The following is a 23440-nucleotide window of genomic DNA, read 5'->3' on the forward strand; positions in this document are numbered from 1 at the left end:
TTTCTTATTAGCATTTCCTCCAACTACAAAGGTCATGCCGTGGTCACACGTCGTCACATGACACAAAATTGCAGTCAGAGTTGATCAAACTTGACCTTTGGAATGCAGCGAAATGCGTTTTTCGCCAGAGCTTGCGCTTTAGGTCTAATGCATTTGCATACGTATGAATGGAAGTTAATGGAACGAAAAGTCTTGGGTGACTGTGGCATAAAAGTGCTTATGCAAACATATACAGACTGCAGTAAGTATCAAAACATAGCAAATGTGCATATCACAATTTTTTGTAATGCAATTACCGAATAATACAAGTTACTAAGCATTACTATATTGCGTTATTGCATATTTTTCTTCAAAATCATGCAGCCATAATATGCTTAACAGTAGGGATGTGAGCCGGTTGAAAATCGGTTATAATGAGTGACGATTCAAATCGGTTGAGGTGTGAACTGAATCGCAATACATTCTTTGAACAGCAGGGGCCGCTATTTTCACTGCAAATCTAAACGTGGACATGCTGATATTTCTTAAATGCAAAAAAATCCAAGAAAAGCTCAGACAGTATTAGTTTGTTTATATTAAAGAGACTTTTTCTATTATTAATTTGTTATAAAATTGAAGTTTAGTTTTGTTATTTGAAATAAAACATTATTTAATTATACAAAGAAACGTGAAGCATTTAAGAAATAATGCAAGGGAAGTTGTTCATTTCTAATTTGTTTCAACTCATTTTGTAAAAATAAATCGTGAATAAATCGCATCGTGAGATCAGAATCGTGACTCGCATCGCATCGTGTGCTGAGTGAATCGTTACATCCCTACTTAACAGTGTAGTTTCTGCACCACTAGTGGCCCCAAATGCAGTTTCAAAATTGTGTTGTTTTACAAATGTATTAATCTTTGTTCATGTTAAGTTTAGCCTTAAATCAAAAGCTGTAACATTAGTTAATGCACAATGAACTGTATTGACATTATGCTGAAAACGATATTGTTCACTGTTAGTTTATGTTAGCCATTGCATTAACTAACATGAACAAATACAACCTTATTGTAAGTATTTAAAATATTTGTGTCCCTATACATGGCTTGGGTCCCTTCTTTACTCTTCATCTATAGAATGTTTTGTATTTTGTATACAAGACAGAGTCACGACTGCCTTACAAGTTGTCTCTGCACACTGAACTCAAATAGCATACTGCATTTCATAATCAAAACAATGATGCTCTTGATCATCAACCCTTGCTTTGTTGTTCTGTCCGTCATAACGGCTTAGAGGACTGAGTGTTGCGCAGGTTCAGGCCAGGCATGGGTGTTGGATTGGGGTGCGCTTACACAAGCCTAGCTGCTCCGCAGGAGCTTGTACTTGCCTGCTGGTATTACCTCAGTTCCATTAGAGACCTGGAATTCAGTAGGACACAGTGACAATGAGCCAGTCAGCAGCCTGTCTGCTTTAATACCATCTGAGCTTTAGCAGGGAGTTCATGGCATACCGCTGTGCAGCACACACAGGCCTTTACCTCACACACAAATGAGCACTTCACGGCCAAAACTAGATCCTCAAACAAATGTAGACAGGTATGACATGGCTACTACAGAAGTACACACACGCATAGCAGCCTGCATTTAACAGGCTGGTTAGTTCGGTTATCTGCCATACCTGTGCATCAATGATCTTCTGTTTGGCGTCGATGACCGCCTGCATTTCTGCATGATCTCGCTTCAATTCCTCCTCCACTGCCATCAGCCTATCAACAGACAGATATAGATGGTCAGATTTCATATGGTTTTACAATAAGAACTGAATTAGGCAAACAATGTAGCAGTTTTTACAAATTGCGATATTACATGATTTTGATTAATTTATTGATAATTATGTTGCTAGTATTACACTTAAAGGCGGGGTGTCTGATTTCTCTTAGCACACCCCTACCCCCATCTTTCGTCAGCGCTCGGCTCGGCTAATGTCCGTCCTGTGCACCTTACTGCTGATTGGATACAAGGTTGTTTTGGTACTCGGCCCGGTTACCCTGCCTTTAAGCGATCTACATAGAAGTTTTTGATCACACTCTTACCTGGAGATAATACCCTTCATCTGACTGTCTTTCTCTTCCTGTTGTCTCCGCAGACGGTCTTCGCTGTCTTCCAGTCGGGTCTTGTATTCCATAAGCAGCTTCTGCATCTGCTGTTCCTGCGCCAGAAGTCGTCTCTCATACTCCTCCAGTCGCCGACTAGATGCCCGCAGACGCTCCTTTAGCTTTGAGATCTCCTGTTCATACTGAGGTGAAAAGCAGAACATCTAAAACCTCTCACAGAGTATGTGAGATCGATCGGTACATGCATTGTTTTTCATGCATCTGCCATTACCTCTTGTGCATGGTCGAGCATTCTTGACATTTTTTGTTACTAATGCTAAACGTAAATGCTTTTCTGTATTTATGGCATTATTCCAAAATGTACCATGTACGTTAGAAATTTATATTTATATTATATACACTATACCAGTCAAAAGTTTATAACACTTCCAGTGTTGGGTAAGTTACTCTGAAAAAGTAATGAATTACTAGTTACTAATTACACATTCGATAATGTAATTAGATTACTGTACAAGTTACTCTCTTCAAAAAGTATTTAATTACTTATTACTAATTACTTTCTATATTCTACATCAACCTTGATGAGTTGACGGCTCTTTTAATTCATTCAAATAAATAATATAAAACTACATAAAGTATTATTATTAATTACAAATGTGAGAATTTTGATGTCAATTCCTCTTCTGCACACACACATATTACACAAAGTATTTAGTTTAATTACATCAGAAGTAACTGTAATTAAATTACAGAAAATAAGAGTAATCCCTTACTTTACTTTTCAAGGGAAAAGTAATTAAATTACAGTAACTAATTACTTAGTAACTAGTTACACTGAACACTTCCTCACTTACTAATTCAGATTTTTTTCACATTTTAGAAAAATCATTGTTAATATACAGTTTTTGACATTCAATAATTTTGACATTCTGATTATTACCCCTTTTTTGATATTTGATTTTCTGATATAGTTTATGACCATTTGCATGGTTTGTACAGCCAATGTAGTTGTTGTTTTCTAATACCATATACTATATATTTCATACACAATTTTTTTTTGCCTGTATTTCACTTCCCTGTATTTACTGTAGAGCTGATTTTATACAATGCACGTCACATGCGTTGTAAACGCAGGTGTAAAAACTAACAGCCGATTCACACATACTCCGTGTGCGTATGCGGAGCGTATTTTTTCACGTGCCCATGTTAACGGATTAGATCATTCACACAGCACGCGGATGCGGTGCGGTCCGTCCGTTGCAGATGCGATGCGGTACATCGAGTCTATTTTTGCTGTATAGCACGGACTGTTTTAAAGTGATAGCACACGTATCATGCTCAAAATGAACACGAATTGACACAAAAATGCAGTAATTTCACCATAAATGCATACAAATGAAGTTTACCTTTTTTTATTTATGTTATTTGTTTAATTAAGCAATAAAAGCAGATTAAAATGTTGTGTAGTACAAATATCCTACAGTGTTTATATTGCGTGAGGAAGGTGCTACTATGCAGATAGTGACAAGCAGGTGGTCCAGAAAGTACAAGACGGCAGAGTGATGGATGACACGCGGCTAATTATTGAGGTAGAGAAATACAAAGTGATTTATGACCCCCAGGACTGTTTTTATAAAGACCTGAATGCTAAAGAAAAGGTAATGGGAGGCAGTTTCATCGGCCACTGGAATGGATGGTAAGTTATTTTGAAACTCTTTTAATAGGCTAGGCTAATATAACTTCACGTAAGCATCAAGTGTTTTGAAGTACCATCCGAACATCAAAACTACATATAAAATATAATTTAAATAGTACGTTCTTTTCAGCTATTGTGTTTAGTCCTGAAAAGGTTTATCATTTTATTTCTGTGTTGTCCTACACTTAATTCAAAGTCATGTTTTTTAATCTGGATACACCATGGAACTAACCACTTGCACTAAACATAAAACAGAGAATCACGATGATGAAAATAGCGCGTTTCATAAACCCTTTTAAAAACGTACGTTTCGATTAATCATATATCGGAAATACCCATTGTTGACAGAATCACACAGAAGACACGGACCGCTAACGCGCTACAAACGTAGTATGTGTGGAAGCACAATGGCGCATGACGGATCTGTACTGCATACGTGTTGCTCTACGCACCGCATACGCACTGCACACGGAGTATGTATGAATCGGGCGTAAGTGTACCCTAGGCTAGAATCGTCATTTTTCTTTGTGTACCTTTTCTATGTGTTTGGCGTCATCTTTGCTTGGGCCTCCCTCTTCTTCATCCTCAAACTGTCCATTATTCAGGACCCAAGCTGCCGTTCTCTCCACTGGGGACATGGTAACAGATTCCACAGGGGACTGAACCTGAACAATGCCAAAACGCACGAAAAAATGTTTGTGGGCTTAAACGATTCCTGCAAATTGAAACTTTGCTCGCAAGAGTGTACTTCCTCTTTACCTGTTTGATGCCTCGCCCTCCAGGTACTGAGCTGTCTCTAGAGCACGTGGACTGCTGTTTGGACCTCTCGTCGCTCTGCTGCATGGGTTCGGTGTTGAGGCTGCTGCTACTGCGGAGGGAGGTGCTGTGAGGGAGAGACCTAGGCGTTTTCACCCCTGCGTTACCTGCCGCAAGCCCCGCTGCTCGACTCTGCTGCTCCACCTTCACGATATGCGCCGTGCCCGTGCAACTCTGCCTCGGCACCACCACCACCTGGGCTCCCGAGTGCGAGTCCACCAGGGGTGGGTGCCAGCGGGCTGTGGGAGGAGGAGTCTCCTGCCCCTGGATGTTTTTGAGGCTTAGCTCCTCCTCCACGCTGCTGGTGGAGGGCATCCTAGCCCTGGGCGTGGCTCCCCGTCCGCCTGACGCGCTGGGGCTTCCGCTGCGAGAGCTGGCCGTGCTCAGGTTCTCCGAGCTAGAGTCCGGCTGCAGGGACTGGACGGAGTGCGTAGACTGGGTCGAGTGCGTGGACTGCGCGTGCAGGTTGCTGAGGTGGTAAACGGGGTTCTGGAAAGACAGCGGCTGTAAGCTGCGCTGTTGACTGAGGGAGGGGTGGAGCGGACGGCGCACCTGGGGAGCGCTCTGTGGCAAGTTGTCCTTGAGCTGGGGGACTTTTGGATAGACAGGGGGCTGGTGATGATGTGGAGGAGGAGGGAGAGGGCCGATGGAGGCCTGAGAGCCCACCCGCCCTAACCTTGGTGGGGCCGGACCTGGATGGCCCTGTGCAAGGTAAGAGTCCTGGAGGTCCATTAAAGATACACTGCGTCCGTTTGGAAGAGGAATGTCTCTCTCCTCTTTGTCAGAAAAGCTCATGCTGTGCGTAGAAGATTGCTGACCCAATAAAGGATGCTTCCCTCGGGCTAAGGCCTCCATGTGCTCCTGAACAGGGGATCTGATGCTCCTCATTTCACTGAGGAATGAGAAAAATGCTGACATCACACAGACTTTCAAGTGTATATTTAATAGCGTAATGGGTCTCCAGTGTTACTTGCTACAATGTAACTTGTAGACGCATCAGTTGACTAAAACATTCGTGTTTTATTTGTTGATTTTTATTATTTGATGCAGGGAAAAAATGCAGGAGTGAGTTTTAAGCACATCTTGTTTTGACCACTATCAAAATTACAATTCAAAATTCTGTCAATATATATTTTTTGAGTGAATCCTCCCCTCTTATCCCTTAAAAGTAAAACAATGGAATATAATAAAACATTTCTGAAGGTTCGTCCTACCTGTCTGCTGGGTCTTCGAATATTCTCTGCAGTCCTGAGGACACACTTCCACTAATGTCATGTGCAGAGCTGTGGTCCTGGAACCGCCTGAGGTGCTGCTGAAGGGGGGCGGGGCTGGACAGCGAGCGGGTGATATCGCCAAGGATACGCGGCAGGGGCCCCAGTTTGGCCACCGTCGCCTGCAGGAAGGAATTGTCACCCTGGGTTGGCGCGTTACCATGGTTACCACATTACGGACCACAGAGGGCAACCGCACGGAGCCCGAGAGTTTGAGGGTGCAGATGGCAGATTGGTGGGTTGGCAGGAGGATTGGATTTTGGTTGGTCGAATAGAAGGCACCATAATGCATTGGTGGTAGGACAGCGTAACCATGGAGACACAGTGTGTCGGACAGGAAAGGGTGGAATGGATAGTGGCATGGGTAAACAGAGGAGAAAACAAAAGGAAAAGTCAAATTGGGGATAAATAAAAGAAAACCAAACACATGCTTCTACAAACGACGAAAGCCATTCCAAAACAAACAAGTCCAACGCAGGGCATGCATCAAAGTCAAACGACAACAGAAGGTTATGCCTGGGACTAGTTAAAAGAAAGGCTGTGATGAAACGAAAACGTTATGCGGGGAGGTTTTAATTGCAGTCAAAACAAAACCATGCTGCAGACTCAACAGTTCAGAGAGAGTTAGAGGGCAGGGCATGTGGGAATGTGTGAATGTGCCAAAGCCATCCAACAAACTGCAACCATTTCAACAGAGTTAAAACGTACACGGACGTTAACCTTGAAAACAACTTTAAGCAAAGATGTCATAACACTGCAAACAAGCGCAAAGCCTTTTTGGTCACACACTGTTTAACAGTAATGCAGTCGGGTTGGCGATTACACTCAAGTCCGCTGCAACCTCACATTGTTTAGTGAAGACAAAAGCATTACTGACATTAAGCACACAGCTCAACATGAGACATTTGTGAGGTATGAAACGTGCTTGATTTTTAAGTGGCCTCCTTACAAACACAAAGACCTTTGGTTTACATTACATCTGTGTGCTCATGTCTGCCTAAGAAACCTACAGATTTGAATTTGTTTAAAATTAAAAGTGTGTACATTGTCCTGCTTTAAAAAGACTAAACCTCACGCTGTTGTAGATACAGACTTTAGGCAGTAGCATGTGTGGAATGAGGTATTGTTGCAGGGAAATCAATTGGAATGAGTCAAAGAGAGGGATTTCAGTACCTTGTCTAGCTGAGACACTACTTCCCACAATAGCGAGTGGAGGACAGAGAGCTCGCGGCCCAGGTCGATGTAGCCCTCAAATCCTGGGGTGTTGGAGATGGTCTCAAGGTTCGAGATCTCCAAAAGGAAACGGGTCATACCGGCCCACTCGTGCTCCAAAAAGTCGTTCATGAAGGCCATGTACTCCTCTTTGTTCCCGAATCTGATGTACCGGAGAATGAAAAAATGCATGAGAAACTGTATGAGAGTTTTCACAAAGACTGTTTACATGCAAGTTTCTGAATAATCAAGGCAGTTTTTCCGTTTTTAGTATCAAACAGAATATAAGAATCATTTTTGGTCATTAAAAAAAAAACAGTACAAATAATGACCTAAGCATCAATATTTATAATTCATGGTTAGGTTAATATTATTTTTGGTAAAGGTTCAATCCTTTTTGGACTTAATGACTTATTTTTTGTTTATTTTTAACAGAGACATTATAGATCGCAGCTTTAACATATGAAATATATTCTATTAAAAGAAACACCACGGCCGTTTGTCTCATGAACTAAACTTTATCAAGCAATTTATCATGCTTGTGTGTGTTATTGTAAGTACATGAATAAAAATGTGCTTATTCAATTATTTTCCAAAAGAAAAATATGCAACACAATAAATAAGTAAACATCTTCAGTACTTATAAAGGAACCGAAAATAAAACTGATAAATAATTCACGTTTATGCAGATATTAATGTGTTTGTACAACTTTTTTGTAATGTACTACATTGTTCAAATGAACAATACATCAAGTCCTGACATACTTGGCAAAGTTAGCGAGGTTCTGGATGACTTTGGCGATGAGGGTGAGGGTTCGTGAGGTGCGGTCGTCGGGGTATTCCTGCATGAGACTGAAGAGCGATGGGGACATGATGGCAGGACACAGGAAGCGCAGGAAGAGAGACGCGCTGATCAGACGCTGACTGATGTCCTGCTTCCCTCGAGCGTGACACTGCTGCTTCCACGAGGCGAACACCTCCTTCAGTTCCCGGGGAAACACGCTGAGCAGAGCGCAGCGGTAAGTTAGCATGGAACGAATGCAATTGCACGATGCGCGTGGAGCGTTTGGAGTGTATTTACCAGTAAGAGTTGATGATCTTGCAGAAGGCGAGCTCACAGCACATCTTCAGGTTACTCTGGTGTTCCGGCAGCTCACTGTTAGAGCACTTAGACGGGTCCACCTCACAGTTTTCATCTGACTCGTACAGTGCTTTAATAAACTCTCCTAAAAACCAGAGCGCATGAGTACGGTCTTAGTGGTGGGTTAATGGACTAATGCAAACTTCAAGTCATCTCAGGACATGATTTAACATACCTAGTGCATCGTGAAGGTACTTCTGTCCCACCAATTTGAGGTATTCTTCTATGGCTTTGGTGGCTAGCGTGTTCTCCCGAAATATGAGCACGTCATGATCGGCACAACGATCCACCTCTGATATCACCAGATCCGTCAGGAAATCCTAACAAAAACGTCATTTGGTCAGGCAGTAACACTCAAGCACTTAGCCAAAACACTGAACAAATATTGAAAAAAGCCACTGGCAAATGCACTGACGCATGATAAAGCAAACATCAATGATTTAAGGACAGCTCCATAAAGTGCATAAGGTTTATTTGCATCGTACCTTTGCCCTCCCTGTGCTCTGTAATATGTGCACCAGCGCGCTGGCCATCTCCTCTTTGTTCTTGACGCTGATGACGGGCTCCAGCACCGAGCACAGCATGGTGTAGTTATTGGTCACAAACTCCGCAAACTCCTTATACTGCTCCATGGGCAGGATAGAGATGGTCTGAAAGCGAGACTTGATGCGAATGGATGGACCTCCGCCTTTGCTTTTGCTGGTGGTGGGGGTGCTGACCGGATACCACTTCTCCACAAACTGCCGTCCCATCACCCCCTGCACGGGGATGTTCACCAGGCCCACGTAGTTGTTCTTGTCCTTTTTCTTCTTCTTGTCCACGTCACGGTATATGTGCACGGTGATGCTTTTGACGGCAGGAAGGCCAGAAAACTCAAAGTGTTCCCCCCAGAACAGGCAGTCGGAGCGGGTTTTGCTGGTGGTGCGGGCGTACAGCATGTCGTCCAGACACAGCTCGCAGAAATACCTTTTCTTCGGCGGCAGGTCTTTGGCCTCGATGATCCACAGGCGAAGGACGTTTTCGGCTCGCCGACAGTTGTCCTGGTGATGGGATGGCATCGGTTAAGCATTGTGGCATGTGTAAACAGAACTTGTCTTCAAAACAGAGAAAAATGACAGTCACCTTATTGGGCTGCACGGTTCTTTTGAGGTTCTCCATCCATTTGTCCCGTTCGGCTGCGGATGAACAGCTGAAGCACTTACTTCCACCCGAGTATGCCACCTGCATGAGGAGAAATTCAGCACATTTGGTAAAAAAAAAATAATTTCTGCCACTTTAACAAATACAGTAGCATCCTCCACATTATTGGCAAATGGACAAAATAATGTTTTTTATCTTTGCTGTTCATAATACAGTTGATTGACAGCCATTTTTTTGCTATTTGTTTCAAAGCTGTTACAATAAATACAGAAAAAAGTGACACAAAGTAAAAATAAACATAAAATTAGGAAATATACAGAATACATAAAATACATGGTGGTATTAATAATATTGTAATACTTTGTTAATAACTTTATCAAATAAAAAAGGTTAAGGTAAATAAAAGTTACAACAAAAATAAAAGACATTAACCGGCTATTGGTCATGTTTTTTTACTAGATGTATTATTACACAATACATTTATATATTATTAAATATGTTTATTATTAGATAATAAATACTAAATAACGTGATAAAATGACCAAATATCAGACGAATATTCATCGGTCTGGAAGATGAATCAGTCAATTCCTACATTGCATTTCCTCAAAAGTTTCCTAACACGGAAGTGAAATAAATGCAAACTGTACCTCGAAGCAAAAGTCCTGTCCCAGAATGCTGCTGTGTAGTGGTTTAATATAGATGTCCTCCTCCATGCTTAGATCCAGAGCTTCAACAGCGCTGCCCGGATTCAGCAAAGACTCATGGGAACATGACTCCTTCAATTTGGGCAGGCCTCGCGACCTACAGCGACACGTGCACAAAACAGCAAACATTTACAGACTCACTTTAACTCAATAACTCAAGAATCAGACGTCACTGGATGAGCCAGATCTGTGTCATTTTCTAATAATTACATCCTCCTCTCCTACTGCCATATTTGATTCTCCTTCGTTTCTGGGTACACAATGTCCTCAGCCGCAGGAGATTTGAGATGCAGACCAGAACCATGACTAAAATCAATCTTTGAGCGGAGGCTATTAAAGAAAGCCATTCAATTCGCACATGAGCCTGTCCTGCTATGAACCCGAGGCTGAGAAAAGAGACGATTATAGAGTGTGACCACAGGGAGGCAGTCAAATGTAGGAAAGAATGAGATTTGAGACACAAAAACAGTCAAACCAACGTTTTCTTATCTACACACCCAACACTCACTAACACTTTTAACATGCAAAAATACACTTCAGTATTTCATTGTTTACAGAAAGACACTTTATACCTACGAAAAACAACTAAAGATCCACTTGAAGGAGTATCCCAGGAGCATCTCTGACAACAAACGACGGTTTAAAGTGTTTCACTTCATTCTCGATTCCAGCGATGCTCCTCTGAAGCTCCGGTGAGGCTGAAGCAGAGAGCAGGAACTTACTGATAAACAAGAAAGTGGGCCGGCCAATCCAAAGTCCCCGTGAGAACGTTACCATGGGGACCGCCCTACGAGGAGCGCGGGATGAGTTGACTACACAAACATCTCACTTTATCTCACACCTGCACAACATCCGCACACTGGCGTTTCTCACGTGGTCAGGTTTTGTGTCAAACGGGGACACATTTCGCCTTTTGTTTTACAAACGTAAATGACGCAACGTGCTATTTAATGTATTACAAGCAAACACTTAATTCCTAAGTCATATTTATTAGTTCTGTCTAGACGGGGTGTGTGCGCGTCATAATATCCTGTGTGATGAACGTCTCATTGCACAAACGCAATCCACCTGCATGAAGTTTTAAATCTGTTGGCGAGCAGGTTGGTCGGGAACATCCAGAGGCCGAACACATTCAGAAATTGTTTGTTTGTATTTTTTGGAACATGTTTGGGTACTTTAAGCCACTGGGTAATTTCCTGAAGCAACACAACAAACCTGCGCAGTAATATAATCTGCTCCTGAAACCAAACCCAGAGGTTTTTTTAACCTGAACCCAACCATAAACTCTGTCTTAAAACCTCACAATCTAAAAATATTCTGTACCCAGTTAACAATAAATACACAACTCTCCACAGCATACGAGCTAGAGCGATCGATGACAATGAGTGTTTTACAGCAGACTGATGTAAAGATAGACCGCAGTCTCAAAGCACATTACAATATTAGTATGTAACACAATTATATAGAAAGCCTTAACAGAACAAGAAAAGAGAGAGAGACTAATGTAGATACCAGTTCAAACGTATAAAACAAAATAAAGAAAATCACTAAAGATGTCGTTGGGTTAATTGAGCGTTTGTTGAAATCTGTGTCGGTTGAAGGGAAGGATACACACCATCTCATCCATGTATCCACTAATCTGATCATCCACTCATTCATCCAGCTGATGTAGTCACTGTGACTCCTGGCAGAAAATGTTCAATATGTTTCACCTGTACTGACTGTCTGGAAGCATCCAGTATCTAGATGCAGCTCTCCCACAAGACCCCGTAAACCTGACCCCACGACTTGGACTGCAGAGACACATACAAGCTCTGAACAGTCGATGGTTACAACTCCACCATGAATGCTGGACCAGTCTTTTCATTCAAACACAAAACGAGACGTAATTATACTACATCAAAGGTCAATTACTTCAAAGTCCCTAATGGGCTATTTACACCTGAAAGTTCAAATGTGTTCCCGGTTTCTACAGCCTGACATTTAAGCCAAGAATGCTCAAAAGCGAGGTTTGGTTAGCTGGGGGCTCATGGCTCATAAATAGAACTTCTTAAGTTCATTCGTTTATAAGGAAGGACACATTAAGAATAAGTGAGGGTAAAAAGAAGAGAGAATTATGGTTTTCACTGACTCTTCAAAACACACACCTTCCACATCATCTGTGACAGATACACCAGCAAAACACAAGCAGAAGGGTGGAAACACAACTCCTGCTTCATAATCACGGAGAACAAGACCTAATAATTCACTGTTAATTCAGACCTGCGAGACATTTATTGTGCAGTAATAAAACCAGTGACTTTCCCTTAAGCCATTAACAGCGCCACTTTATCTTTATAATAACAGAATATTAATACCCAGCTGCAGTATTGCATGGACCTCAATCAAAAGTAAACCCAACAAAGCAAAACATCCAGGTGAATCTGTCTATTATAATGATTTTTCAAGTAGACCGCATTGGGCAGACAGTGCTGTCCTCTAGGGGGCAGTAAAACGCACTTTTCAAGTTACTCCTTTTCCACACGGTAAAGTTGTAAAACCGTGTAGTGCATCAACATGTTATTTTCAGGTTTTTCCAAGTAAACCTGACCGTCCATTTGAGATCGGCACACACTGGATAATCTCTCAACTGACTTCATGACGTCACACCTGCGATGCTCTATAACAGTAATAAAGGAGTTCCAATGCATGCTGGGAACTTGTTGGCTGCTTTGACCACAAAACTAATTTCAAGCATTGAAGCATTTCTCATGATCAGAGTCAAGTGTGTGGAAACCAGGGCTATCACTATATCAGATTCTCACAACACGATTATCACCCCCAAAAGATTTCACAATAACAATATTATTGTGGTAACAACAGAAATCGCCTAAAAGTGCTAACAGTCACAGTCATCATCATTATTTATTTATTTAGTGTTCTCTCTGTTTTGGTCAATAAATCCCACTGAAAATATGAGTGCAGGGAGAAGTTCTGTAGCCATTGTTGGCCACTGTGATGCAGTAGCTTCTTACGGGACAGACAGCAGGAACAGTTCTGCCAGAGAACCGTCAGACTGTCTGAACAATTTCACATTTCTTTTAAAACCGAGCCCATGTTGTGCCAGGTCCCAGCGCAGCATATTTCCAGAGAGCTGCTCCTCCATAAGAAGCAGACATGAATTTAAAAGAAAGCTGGAGCAGACATGCGTAACAAGACCAAACACCTCTTCATACAATGTGACGGTGCTCATTACAAAAGAACTGACAAAACTCAACTTTATTAACTATATATGAGTCAGAGTCTTTCAAACACATCCATTCAGCCAGTTCAGCGTCATTATGTAACGAAATAGCTTTGAACCGCTAATCTGAAAAGCAAATAATACCTTTAGATGTTATCTAAATTGAATGCAAAAATTGTAAAATAATAATTTTTCAATAAATAATAACTTCAATTGGGAATCTATTATGCATTATATGGAAACAATCTCCCTTTGTAATTCAAAGAAAGAGAACAATACGGTCTTTGAGGATGAGAAAATTACAGATATTTTCCCCTCTGGTCAGCCTTCAGCCCGTCTAACAATACAGCAAAACTCACCTGTCACTATCTGTGGGCCGTAGTGATGGGAGTCTAAAACTTGTGTTGCGGTCCAGTTTCGTCTGACTCTTCGTCCTTTTGATGGATCCTTTCAGTCGTTTACTTAAAAAACCCTACAAGTATAAAAAATAAACAAAGTCAGGTGCGTATCTTTAAGAAAGTGCTGTACTGAAACGGGTGAGTAGCTGAATGACGGGTTGAGTGTGTGCGTTGCTGTGCCCGTGTGACTCATGCTTACTCACGAGTTAATGTCTGCGCCCACCGCTGTATGTGACTTTCAAGTGATCATCAATTATACACGGAGCCCACTTACCCAAACACCCCGAGAACATATCACTGAGAAAGCGCCACTGTCACTATAATTTCACAAAGCCTCCTGTGACCTTTCAGAAGCAAGCTGCTAAAATAAAATCCAATAGACCATTACAACAGGCATCTCTCTATCTTGGTGGTCAAAATGCACACGCGCCGACTAATAAAAGGTGGCCAAGGCAGGTTGAATAGTTCAACATGTGAACGTAGCAATGAACGCTTGCTTGATGTCTTAAAGGAAAACAAAATATGAATAAGTAACCAATAAGTCAAAGTTCAAACAGCCACCTGCGGATATATATAAACATGAGTAATAATTGGCTCTGGGTCACTATGAGCAGTTTTTACGAGGGTGTTATTTCAGTAAAGCAGGAAGGAAGTAAAACACACGTTCAGCCCATTCAGCGCAAGCTTATTCATTAAGAACCAATGTGAGAGTTACAAGTTGATTCCTGCCAGCAGGAGGTGCAGCTCAATAAGTTATTAATACAAAATCATAATGAAGAAAAAGCAACACTAGACACATTCTGTGTATCATCTAGTATAGATGGTAAATTACGAGTCATAATGTGGCTAATCCAATCAGATTGCAAAACTGTTATACCAAATCTGACGACATACAGTAGATGTACATCTGTATGATTTTATATTAAAATGCATATCAAATAAACCAAGGATTTCCAGTGCTACATAGAGGTAGAATTGTACATTTTGATTATCTTAAAAAATGAATGCACTGTATTGAAATACTTGCTTAGTATTTTGTCTTGTTTTGTGGTACAAATATCTAAAGTCTTAAATCAAGATACATGGTAATACCTTACAATAGGGCTGTATTTGTTAATATTAGTAAATGCATTAACTAACAATGAGCAATATAGTTTTCAGCATTTTTCAATCTTAATGTTAGTTAAAGCCGATACTGTTATTCATTTCAGTTCATTTTGCATTAACTAATGTTAACAGATACATGTATTAGTAAATGCTGAAATAAAGAAACTAAGATGAATAAATGCTGTAAAAGTGTTGTTCATAGTTAGTTTACGTTAGCTAATGCATTAACTAATTGTTAAGAAATACAACCTTATGGTGCTACCAGATACAGTTTCACAAGGAAAGTTTCCTATAAGAAATTACCTCTTGCTTTCTGAAAGAAAATGTAAAAATGAAGTAAGTTTTTGGCTGAAGCAAGCAAAAATACCTGTCAATGGGGTAATAAAAATAAACTTTAAATTTGATCTCTTTATTAAGTACTTTATTCATTATTTTCTTAACCCACTTACAGATATTTTTGCTCGCTTTAAGCAAAGTTAATATCTAGTAAAGTCAATAGCTAAGTCACTTTCCTCGCCAAGTATCTTGATTTAAGAATTTTTGATATTTGTACGACAAAACAAGACAAAAAATACCAAGTAAAAAGTTCATATAACTTTATAAGATATTAAAATATCAATTTTCATCCCTATTCAGCTTTGTGTTGTGATCCAAATATAATCAATTATCCCGCTACGTTTTAATATAACTCAATTTACAGTTACGAAAAAAAAATGATAAGGAAAATCTGTAACAAGGCTTTACTGAGAGTGCCTGTACATTACTATCAAACACCACCATAAAATTGTCCGTCAAAAAAAAAGAGGGCAGAAAAAGTTAGTGGATTCTTGCCCTGACAGTGTAATGTCCAATTTCAAAACTACATGCATTAATCCTGTCCCTAGCTGCTGTAACAGCTTTCATATTTCTGGGAAGACTTTTCACTATGTTGGAATGTAACTATGTGGATTTGTTCCCATTTAAACAGCACTGAGGTCAGGGGTCTGGCTCTTTCTCACCAATCCAATTCATCCCAAAGATGTTTCCGTAGGCTTCTCGTCTTTGCTTTGTTCAGGCCCTTCCATACAAAAGTAAATACTCGCGGGACCTCGCTCTGGGGGACATTGTCAAACTGGAATAGAAGAATGCTCCCCAATATATTGCCACAAATGTCGTTGTATGATGTGTCCTTCCTGCAATTATCGGAACTGAGAAATTTGCAGTGTAAATCATTTAACGACAGCTTTACCTTTACATTCAGGCTCCAAAAGACTCTATTCATATATTATGTGCTGCCCACTAATCTCAATTCACCTGTCAATCAACACTTTCACGTTCCTGATACAAAAATACTTCAGCTGTTCTGAGTACCTGAATTAAGAAACACATCTGAAAGTCTTTCATCTACGTGAACCAAATCACATTATTCTCTCAATTCTGAGACAAAGTGACAAATATGTACAATTCATCTCACAATGCACTAAAAAGCTCGGGATATAAATATCCGCCTTGGCCCACTTCCTAGCACTGGTTAAAAATATCTTCAATCCTTTTCTAATGCTTCTCGGAGGCATAGATTGTTCCCCAGAATGTGTCTTTTTACAATACGTGTATTGTTATTAACTAAATGTTCTCGCTTGAAAACATTTGGCCAATGTTACTGCCGTAGTGTGCAAATGGTTGATGTTAACACTGACTAACAGACAGAAGAGTGATTGTATGGATGCTCACACACAGAAACTGTCCTGAAATAAGAAAGACCATTAGTGTCAGACGATAAATGGAGGACGAGGACACTTCACTAGTCAGGGGCTCAGGAGGGTAATTAAAGTGGGGCAGGAGGAATTCTGCTCTATTTCCACGTCACAGCAGCACAATGTGTGCAGATGATGGATGAGGTGGCCAGCAGTTTAGACACTAACTAACCAAAGACAGCAAACCAAAGGCTAACATTTTTCGGTAGTCGTTTAGATGTTTTCGAAATACTTTTGTAGCAAAGCTATCTGAAGGATAAAGAGTGCTGGCATAACAGATCAGGAAGATATGGCGGAGGCTGTGATGAGCTGTTGTAATGCAAATATGTGTGTGTGTGTGTGTATGTGTGTGTCTGCAGATACTCACAGGCACTTTGAAGGGTGAGGAGTTAGGAATATCCATCGAGATGTTCTTCTCCGAGCTGCCCAGGCCCGATATGCTCCTCCGCCTGGGCGAGCGCTCCGCAGATGCTTCTGCTGAGAGAGGAGAAAGAGGATCTTAACAGAAGTCTTAAGAGACTATAGGACATCTGTAGATGTTGTAGAAGGCACAATATTAATCCAAGAACTACAGCTATTAAAAACATTGAGTTGGAGAGCAGTCAGCTGTGGATCACTTGCAGAAGTTTCCTGCAGTCATCATACATCATTTAACACCAATACTGATTTTTTGTCTGACAAAGACAGCTTATAATTAATTGTAAGCTATTGCTGACTCACTAATAGGTGAATTTTATAAATATTTACAATACATCACAACAATTATATACTGTCTAATACAGGTGCTGATCCTATTGCAGTTCTATAATCTTTATGTACTGTACAGTTACACTAAAAAAAAAGATTTTACGATACCGTTCACTTTATTTAAACAATTCATTTTGTTTTAACACCTTTGTGTTAGGTTTTATGTTCAAACACAATTGCATTGTGTTAAACGGACTAAAAACAGTAATGCTTTAGCTTAACTAAATGTTTACATTTTAAATGAACATGTTTCAATCAGGCAGATCAAAATAATATTTGACGCTTGTTCAATTTACATAAATAAATCAAGTTAACACAACACGATTATTTTGAACCACCTTTCCATCATGCTTTGCACGGGGCTGAATAGGGAGAGTAAAAGTTGCAATAAAATGTTATTTTATACATCTTTTATCAAAATGATGAAACGGGGGAAATGCGTTCGTGTTTAATACTCTTTTATGTTTGTATTTGTTTGTGTTGGTTAAGTTTACTCAATTCCGTTTAGTTCATCATACATCAAGTATTTGAGTAGAGATAACATATTTCTGTTGTGTGGAACCACTGTCCATAATTTAATTAAGTTAGTTTAGAGTATCATTTCTTTCAGTGTACAAAGTTTTCAATTAATAATTATTCAATAATAAAATTTAAGAGCCAAACAGTATTCATGTGTGTTCCCGTAGCTCACGTGGTAGGTTTTGGCAACCCCAATTTCATGGGTTCGATTCCCATTGTTAAAAAAGCCTTTGTTTCTGCCAAATGCATTAATGTCAATGTAAAGTCTAGTGTCTGCGCCATGGCAAAAGAACCAGAGAAAGACATCAGACAAATGACAAAATGTCTGTCCATGAAAATTAATATCCATATAAAGTATGGCAATTTCAGCATCTGGGGGAAAGCTGAATGGGGCCAGTGTCCAGCCGAAAATACTGTAATAATATGTCATTACGTGACAGTTAGTCATTTTTATGGCTGAAAGCTGAGGCATACGCAGGTAATCAGTCTCTCTCTCTCTCTCTCTCTCTCTCTCTCTCACACACGTCTGGTATATTATCTCCGTGGCGACAGTCCATAGGCATAATGATTTTTATACTGTAAAAACTGTATATTTTATCCCCTACCCCTAAACCTAAAGATCATAGAAAGCTTTTTGCATTTTTAGATTTTCAAAAAATATTATTCTGTATGATTTATAAGCTTTTTTCCCCATGGGGACGTGACACGAGTCCCCATGAGATGGTGTGCATTCAGGTTTAGGACCCGCCGGGATTTAAAAACAAGGCCACACATACACACACACACACACACACACTCAACACATTAATATCCCGTAGAAGAGAACGTTTGTATATCTTTTAAAACATTTTGATTATTAGACTTCATTAAATAGGCCATATAACAATATACGTGTCTGAGCGGTAGCCCAGTGGTTAGCGCTCCAGACATGTATACATGAGCTGTTGGCTCACGGGGACCAGGGTTCGAGTCCTGCCCGGGTCATGCCTGATTCCACACCCCGTCTCTTAGCCTCAAGTTCCTGTCTGCCTCCACTGTCCTATGGATAAAAGTAAAAATCCCCCCCACAGTAGGTATCTGACTGATACAGACAAACCTTTAATGGAGTCCTGGGTTCAATATAGCCACCTGGTCTCTGTAAATCAATGTCTTCAATAATGATGCCCAGCGAGTTGCTAACAGTACATCAGGCCTGCACATACACACACACACAGCTAAAGTGCCATTCAGACAAGCTTACAAGTGCGATCTCACCCAAAGCGTCCTCTTAATAAACCGCTCATCCGCCATTAAACGCTCACTCTTCCACATATGGACACCCTGTGGCTTTAGCACAAAAACATTCTTAACAGTTCAAATGAAAGATTCATCATGTTCCTTTCAAAACCAAGTTTATTTTTAATCTCTCGGACCAATTTATTCCTGCGCTGATGTGTGTCAAGGATGCAACAGGACGTAACCTACATCCGCACAGCTTCCCAGGGACGTCGTGCTGAGATGCAGATCACCCGCCACGGTTTAATTCACCCCGGGTAATAAAAAGTCTATCCATGTCTGCGGCAGAACTGACGCCGCTCTGAATCAAGGAGCACAGCTGAAATTGACCCGGAGGTCTTTGGCCGAGATGCTTCTGGTTTCAGCTTCCAGGCCTCAGTGGACAGACACAATAGGGATTGTAACGGGTCCGTTGGAGGGCCGCCCAGCCCTGCAGGGATCAGCCCCTTCAATCAAAAATAACTGGACTCGATAAGAGTTTATACAACATCTACGCAACGTACAGACTTCCAGCATCTGTACATCACTGGATCCCTTTTAAACTCTTCACGTTCACACCTGGCTCATCTCCAGAGGACCATTGATTGGCGGCTAAATTTAGCATCCCAACCTCTTTTTGCAGCTCACGAGCACCCTGGTTGAGTTCTGTGCGCTCCGTTCTATAAACTCAAGGAAGGAGAGTCTGAAGAAATATTCATGTTCACTTAAAATCTTACTATTTGGCATAAGAACACTGGCTGCATTGTGAGGACAAATATTGCGATTCTTTACTGTACAGCATCTTCACTTGTTAGACAGCTTCTCTGACCCCCTGAAATATCACCGTGCTTACGATTAAATTGAGAATTCATACAAGATATGCAAGCGTTACCGAAAAACAACAGTGACATCTCACATTTTCTCCTCTGTAGCCACAGCTGAGCTTCAAAGACGCCTGTTGTATCGCTTCAGCTCCTCGGACGGGGGAGCAAACTCTCACACACACACCACACACTCTTGCGAAGTTAGTGTGTGCGTGCGATCCCTCTGCAGTGCTGAAATTGATAGATAGGAGCGATCCCTATGACTAAGCATAGCGGTATTTAGGAACAACTAGCCGACACCACTCTTGAACACACACAGAGAGAAGTTTTAAAGCCCTTTAAAGGCGCATTCAACCTAACTTCAGTCATTATGGATTTTTTAAATCACTCTATTGTCCAGGAGACAGGAGGATAACTTAACCACATTATATTACAGCATATAAGCTTTAGAGAGAGAAAGAGCGACGGAGGATACCTCTATCACAGCTGTTGCCCATCACCTGCTGAATACAGATCCGGTCAACATTGGACGGGCTGGAGAGTGACCATCACCCTCATCCAATGAGCAGAGGCGCTTGCCCTTTAATTGCCCATAGCTCTCAGAAAGATCCCAGCGCATTGATAAACTGCAGCCTCTTCATTGTCCCACCGTGGCTCGCTGCCACATCCCGCGGACCGTACAGGCACCCAGACCCTCTATCCTTCCTTAAACACAGTAGCGTTCTCTGCCGAAGCTCACTCTCCTCGTCCTGACTTTATCAGCCTGTGAACTTCTCTTTTTGGCACGCCAGCAGAAGGGATTTTACCGCATTTACTCAATCAATTGCTGTAACCTCACTCCTCTGTTCCTCTCAGCAGAACTGCAAGCACTTCCCATCCCTCTCTCCCTCTCTGCCTCTCTCTCTCTCTCTCTTTCTCGTCCACCCCTCCCCCTCTCGACGCATCTGGCTCGCTCTGCCTGCTGCAGCCTCGCGCAGGAGCATGCGAGCATGCACATTAGGTAAAATGAGGAGACGCTCCTCGCTTCAAGACTTTTGCTTTGGTGCTTCATGTGGGACACGACTCAATGCACATCGGTGGTGTGAAAACTAAGTCCTATAGATTTCGCACTAAAAGAGGGGCAACTCTGATGACAGAATGTACATTGGGGGAAATAATCTTTTAATAACAACTCAACTCAACCGAAACGAAAGGCCGGCCAAATAAGAGAACTTGGCCTGTTCTCACAAATGCCATATACCTGTTGGGATCTCTTGACTGCCAGAATTCTTAGGACTGAGAAAAGGGCTAAAAAAGTACTCTGTCTATACTACAATGCTTCTTCGGCCACCTGGTTATGGAAATGCTAAAGCATGCAAATTGAGAAAGCCCAAGGCCACAAAGTTGGATGGATGTTTGGACGCCAAGCCATCCAAAAAGAAACAGGGCAGTGTGGACAAACCAAGCTATTTTCAGTGACGAAACTTTCATTTTGTTTCCATAAATCACAGCGATCATACGTCTGCTACAAGCGTCCCCTCTGCAGCCATTAGTCCATCCATCTTCTCACTCCTTGCATCCCAAGGTCACATTGTCTCTGGCTGTCCTCTGTCCTCTGTCCCCTGGTGTTGGAGTCGACAGGTCTCGCTGTCAGCCCCTCTGTGAGGCCAGCGCAGCATCTCTCTTCCTCTCTCTCCCACCCTCCAAGGCTGCGACTGCCCCTGAAAATCCACTTACTGCATTGATTTGTCCAGCCCTCCTTCAAATCAATACGGTGCTGGAGATAACAGAGGGGTTAAAATGGCCAGACCTAAAACAAGGGCCCGGGATATAATTATAAGTGATGCGGGTGCTCAGTGCTCGGACGATGGAAAGTTAGGGGGATGGGCGAGAAAGGGCGGTCCCTAGTTAGCGCAACCCCACCGTATTGGCTTTTATTGTCTGCTGAAACAGGCAATCAATCTGTGGTAAAATGCCATTTGCAAGGGTGTAAATGAATCAATACCAATTTAACTAAAGATAAAAAAAGGTGATTTTGCCTCAAGGCTTTATCTATAGCCACACCGCCCGAAACATTAGGCAAAATTACAGTTACCCATGATTCACTGGATAGATGAAAAGATCATCATTACATATAGTGATATATGGATAGTGTAGAAGAGACTAAGAAAGGGGACCCTTTTTATCTACCAGTAAAATTTTGCAAGTATACTCGCTAAGAAAAGTAACCGTTTACCTCTGTTTAAAAAGCACAGGTTCAAATGCCTAGCGCTGACATTATGTGACAAAATGTAACACTTTAGAATTTTTTAAGCTACAATTCATAACTTTTTTTGATTAAAAATAAGCAAACAAGTTCATAAAGAATTAGTGCTCAAAACACTCTTCTATTACCCAATTTGCAACGGTAAACGTAATAAAGATTTGCTAACACTTTATTTTATACTGTCCAATGCTATACATTACCAAACGTTATTTACCATAGTAATAACAGTAAATTATACATAATTACATACAACTAACCCAAAGCCAACCCCTAATTCTAACTCTATAGTTAACTCTATAACACAATTTAGTTTTTGCTGTGGTGCATAAAACAGCAAAGGACCCTAAACGAAATTCTATTCAGTTCAGTACTTAAATATATTATTAAACTGTAACAAGGACACCTTAAAATAAAGTTAAAGTTGAGTTGTCGGATACGATTTCGCTGAAAATGTCAGTTTGATGTCATTCAACTTCAACCAATGTAAGATTGAGTATGTAAATAAACTGCAATTTCATCTTTCAAACAGAGGTGGCGATAGAGAGGCAAAAGTTACAGATTGCACCTTTAGTTATAGACAGTTTCAAAGCAACAACATAAACAAACATTACTGCGCATGCGCGCATTTGTGGACTGACTTTAACTTACGCTACATATTCACAAATAATAGAGTGCCTGTAGATTATTTCTGATAACAAGCAAAAGAAACCGAGAAGAACCGTTTCTTGGCTAAACTTGCCTCTCCAACATTTTGAATTTAGACTGTGATACCAAGCTCAACCACTGGATGTCAATGTGTCCCATACGGTTTCTTTAAATAAGACAAAGATGCACCACGCATTCAACAAATTGTTTACTTAATAAGATTAACATTAGGGATGCACCAATATGTAAATTTTGGACGATAACGATAACCGATAATTCTTTAACATTGGAAGCCGATAACCGATATATTGGTCGATATACAGTATCTAAATATTAATATAAAATTCCCTAAGACTGAAATAAAAGGCAAAAAGTGGACAACTGCTTTTATTTGAAAACATTGACTGCAGAAAACAAGGTAACCATTAGTTCGCTTTATTCCCTGAAAATCATGTACCAAGCCTACTTTACACTAGTTAACGATTCTTTAACCTTCAAACTTTTCTGGTATGTTTTGTATTTAATAAACAAATAATAGATGTTCTTCCAAAGCAACCCGGAAAAATGTTCTTAATAGCCACAAGTCAAACAGGTCTCAAGACAGACAGCATTCAGACGGCAGTCTGATTCAAACAATATGCTTTTGTTCCTATAATTTACACATTCATAAAT

General features: G+C 40.8%; 1 protein-coding gene across 9 annotated transcripts in view; it reads right to left on the minus strand.

Annotated features, from left to right (window-relative positions):
• rasal2 (RAS protein activator like 2) overlaps nucleotides 1-23440 on the minus strand; it is an 82087-nt gene that overhangs the window by 2145 nt on the left and 56502 nt on the right. For 4 of the 9 annotated variants that reach the window (XM_057334939.1, XM_057334943.1, XM_057334944.1 and 1 more), the window contains 14 exons: nucleotides 16902-17011; nucleotides 13656-13768; nucleotides 10017-10170; nucleotides 9349-9447; nucleotides 8712-9266; nucleotides 8402-8546; nucleotides 8167-8311; nucleotides 7851-8087; nucleotides 7047-7248; nucleotides 5817-6016; nucleotides 4546-5494; nucleotides 4320-4451; nucleotides 2070-2272; nucleotides 1655-1742 (listed from right to left, as the gene is read on the minus strand). In XM_057334939.1, the coding sequence (XP_057190922.1) occupies nucleotides 1655-1742; nucleotides 2070-2272; nucleotides 4320-4451; nucleotides 4546-5494; nucleotides 5817-6016; nucleotides 7047-7248; nucleotides 7851-8087; nucleotides 8167-8311; nucleotides 8402-8546; nucleotides 8712-9266; nucleotides 9349-9447; nucleotides 10017-10170; nucleotides 13656-13768; nucleotides 16902-17011 (3332 nt within the window). Of the gene's footprint in view, nucleotides 1-1654; nucleotides 1743-2069; nucleotides 2273-4319; nucleotides 4452-4545; nucleotides 5495-5816; nucleotides 6017-7046; nucleotides 7249-7850; nucleotides 8088-8166; nucleotides 8312-8401; nucleotides 8547-8711; nucleotides 9267-9348; nucleotides 9448-10016; nucleotides 10171-13655; nucleotides 13769-16901; nucleotides 17012-20353; nucleotides 20747-23440 lie in introns of those variants that run through there. The other 5 variants (XM_057334940.1, XM_057334947.1, XM_057334945.1 and 2 more) reach the window with 4 other exon arrangements.

Source organism: Triplophysa rosa, linkage group LG5 (assembly GCF_024868665.1).
Source record: "Triplophysa rosa linkage group LG5, Trosa_1v2, whole genome shotgun sequence".
Classification (NCBI taxonomy): Eukaryota; Metazoa; Chordata; class Actinopteri; order Cypriniformes; family Nemacheilidae; genus Triplophysa; species Triplophysa rosa.